The following is a 3,767-nucleotide window of genomic DNA, read 5'->3' as shown; positions in this document are numbered from 1 at the left end:
AAATATAACTTATTAACATAATCTGAATCTCACCATCGTTGATGGTTTCAGACGGTAAGCAACAAAACTATGTTAAATTAGGTCTTAGGCCTAACTCACACCCTAAAAGCTAGCTCAAAGGGAGGAGGCTTGTTCAAGCCTTATAAGGAGTCCACCCATCTCATTAACCACCGATGTGAGACTTTTGTCATTCTTTAACAAGTGTTAATCAACATTGAAGTATAAGCAAGCTGTATGGTGTGAGTTAGTTAAGTTGTTAGGAATGTTCTAGAAGCTTCCATAGTTAGTTAAGAAGGTGGTTACAATCCTACCATGTATAAATAAATCAGTTTCAATGTAACAGGAGGATAATTCAGCTAAATAAGATTTCTTCTCTTCTCTTCTCTTTCTTCTGATTTCTCTCTGTAATTCAGTATGTTTTAACCTCCATTAATAGAGTTTTCATGGTATCAGAGCAGGGCCAGTCTCACCCGATGTTGGGGCCCCCAAAATCAAAATTGCCCACGCACCAGATGCTAAGCACTGGGCGTGAGGTGGGGTGTTAAAGAATGACAAAAGTCCCACATCGGTGGTTAATGAGATGGGTGGACTCCTTATAAGGCTTGGGCAATCCTCCTCCCTTTGAGCTAGCTTTTGGGGTGTGAGTTAGGCCTAAGACCTAATTTAACAGTACCTACTGCTTTTAGCACAAACTAAGATAACCTTAATATTAGGATATACACTTATCATATTATTTAAAAGATCACTTCAACTAATTGTTTATTGAATTGTGAGCTAGTAATCGAGAAATAAGGCAAATGACATGCTATATTATCAGGAGTAGAACGGGTGGGTTCCTGGAATATCTCACCCGATCCTGTAATTATATTAAAAGTTAAAACTCATAAGTAAATGGATGTTTGATTCCATGGCAAGTAAGATACCCTGAAGAGGTGCTGCGCTTTTTTTCTTCTTCTTTTACATAAGTAATCATTCAATAAAATATTATACTTCTTTATATTTGTTCGATTGTTACAACAAAATAATAATAATAATAATAATTTATTTTATTAGAAATTTATACAAAGTTCATGGTATTAATCTATTATGTTTTGCCTTGTGTATCCAGAAAATGAAGGAATTGATGGAATTCCTAAAGCCAATGAAACCATTCTCTTTGCTACGATTTATACTGCTCAACCTACAAGTCCCTCCACCAAGTAACATATCTGCAAAATCCCACAACCCAACTTCTTCTAACTTTGTCGAAATCAACTTATTGTCTCTCACAATCTTATCCCACACAGGCCCCTTGTCCTTCATCATCTCAGACAATGAAATAATCTTCTCCGTCGCGTCGAATCCTACATATTCAACTCCGATTTCTTCAGCCAACACCTTCCACAAATGCTTCCATTTGAACACATCGCCGTTGGTAATGTTGAATGCTCTGTTTTTCCCCTGCGGACACATTGCTGCCCAAATTTGATGCTCTGCCACCAAATTAGCATCTGATGCGTTCGAAAAACTATCCCAAACGGCTTCTGTCCCTGGAAATTTCATCGGAATGCGTATGAATTTGCATATTGTTGCGTATACGCAAAGTGTTCCAATAATGTTCAACGAGCTATAAGGTGAAAACCCGAAAATTAAATCAGGCCTATGGACGGACCATGTTAGGCTTGGTTTTCTAGATACTTCATCGAATAGTACATCTTCTAACGTGTAATAAAAGTTGTGAATGTTTTCCAATCTTTTCATGTCCTCGTTGAAAGGCGGATCATGAGAAGTAACATGAAGTTCCCCATCAATTGATTTGTGAATTCCCATATAATGCATCCCGCCCGTCTGGAGACAGATGTGGCGTAAATTAGGTGCATTTGGTATGACACAAGTGAGGACATTGCGAAACATTGCTCCATTGATTTCACAACTTTTAGCTGTTGAAAGGTCAAAAGCCAAAGTCACCCAAAAGATGTGTGTCACATCTTTTAGGGTCGATAATTTGGCTTGTACATCAGTTGCTTTAGAGACATCGCATTGAATGTATGTGACTTTAGCAATGCTACAGACTGGCGTCCCCCGTCTTGACACACCGTAGACCTTCCACGGACCGCCTGGGGTGTCAGTGGATGAGAGTGTTCCAGCCAAACTGTTGCCAACTACACCAGTGACTCCAATAATAAGGCCAACATTTTGGTAGCTTATTTCATGTGTTCCGCGATACTCAACATTTTTCTGTGAATCATAAGTTTTTGACACACATGTAAATGTTATATTTAAAATTGAAAATATTAACAGATTTATAAAAGCAGATGAAAAATTAGATACAAAAATTTGGAAAAAAACAGAATTCTTTTGTGATATTATCTGGTCAATTTTTTCTTACCTGCAGTGCATTATTGATAGATCTTGACAACCACCAGTTCATTCTATGAAAGTGTGCTGATAGGCAAAAGTATGTACTTGTTTATTAGGTCTTGTTGTACAAAAAATTGAATCACTTTATAAGGACTACTTCTTCTTTGTGGAGTAAACATGAAGCAACCTATCGAACCCAGAATTTTAACTTTATGAGTTCTGAATTTTATAATGACAATTTCAAGTGTTATTAATTGGGTTTTAAACTTAATATTTATACATATTCAATGAACTTCTTCATGCAACTGCAGTATTTGAATAAAAGTTAGTAGGTTCCGCTGAACCTGTATTATATAATTGTACAATAAAGAGTTACATGATATATTAAAGGAGTATTTTTTATGACAAGTCATTCTCTCTTTTTAACGTATTTAAGAATTGATTGACTTTGTCACTACCATTTTTTCTAATACTAAATGCACGAACTGACAACTACGTTTTGTAGTCTGTGATTCAAACATAATGTGCATTCACCATCTTATTAAAAATAAATAAATTGAAATTTAATATAATTAATCTACGACATGTATATATGTTAAAGCAATTTGATATTTCGTTGAGTGGACTTGATAATTAATACTCATGTCGTGTACACTGATTTATTCATACACCCAAATGAGTTTAATATTCAAATTGTGCCAACCCATAACACAATTTATTGTACCAAGTTATATTATATGTAGTGACAAGTTATTAGGTATATGCATGTGCTTCTAATTAGTACACTTTAAGACAAGAATCGGTATAAGAGAAATCAATTAAAAAAAACTAAAGTAATGCATTACAATATTCCATTATTTTGTAAAGTTGCACTACAGGTTGAATGCATATAGGACCCGGTTCTTCGAGTTAATTTCTCAAATGATTATTCAATTAATAGTTGTTATTTCAAAAATTCACTTAACGAATGATAATTATCTCAAAAAAGCTACTCAATTAATTAATAGTTATTTACTTTTTTTATTCTTAATATTATAATATAAATCAATTAAAAAGCTTTGATCCGACTCGACCCGAATCAATCCAAAATCCATATACACAAATTAAAATATTAAAGAAACAAAATTCATATGAAATGACTGCTACCGGCAGATCAGGACAGATTTTCATCAATCACACATTATATAGTTTCATAAAATGAACCTTCTTTTGTCCCTCCTGCTCGGGCCTTGACTAATACATACGCCCAACAATAACAATAATAATACTTTGTATAATTTCACAAAATGGGATTTGTGGATGGTAGAGTATAGATGAGTCATGCTTAAGGGTAGATGCAAACATTATTGATTCTGATTTGAACGGATGGGTGGAAAAAATGGAGGATAGAACGTAAGTAGTTTTACCTTACCTCGTAGAGAAAAGAG

General features: G+C 34.6%; 1 protein-coding gene across 1 annotated transcript; it reads right to left on the bottom strand.

The window, feature by feature from the left end:
* Positions 1–1,032: 1,032 nt before the first annotated feature.
* On the bottom strand, positions 1,033–2,557 carry LOC102589154 (3-oxo-Delta(4,5)-steroid 5-beta-reductase-like). Its single transcript, XM_006339399.1, has 2 exons — positions 2,369–2,557; positions 1,033–2,217 (listed from the first exon to the last, which is right to left on the bottom strand). Exons 1-2 carry the CDS (start codon positions 2,408–2,410, stop codon positions 1,069–1,071), a joined length of 1,191 nt encoding a protein of 396 aa, XP_006339461.1. The 5' UTR covers positions 2,411–2,557; the 3' UTR covers positions 1,033–1,068.
* Between the last annotated feature and the right edge of the window lie 1,210 nt (positions 2,558–3,767).

This window comes from Solanum tuberosum, unplaced genomic scaffold, assembly GCF_000226075.1.
Source record: "Solanum tuberosum cultivar DM 1-3 516 R44 unplaced genomic scaffold, SolTub_3.0 scf00010, whole genome shotgun sequence".
NCBI lineage: Eukaryota > Viridiplantae > Streptophyta > Magnoliopsida > Solanales > Solanaceae > Solanum > Solanum tuberosum.
The sequence above is the reverse complement of the archived record's forward strand: the minus strand, read 5'-3'. Positions and strand labels throughout refer to the sequence as shown.

Coding starts and splice junctions, on each gene's coding strand:
- LOC102589154 (XM_006339399.1), bottom strand. CDS start 2,410: ATGAACTGGTGGTTGTCAAGATCTATCAATAATGCACTGCAG. Junction 2,218..2,368: donor CTATCAATAATGCACTGCAG/GTAAGAAAAAAT, acceptor TATGATTCACAG/AAAAATGTTGAGTATCGCGG.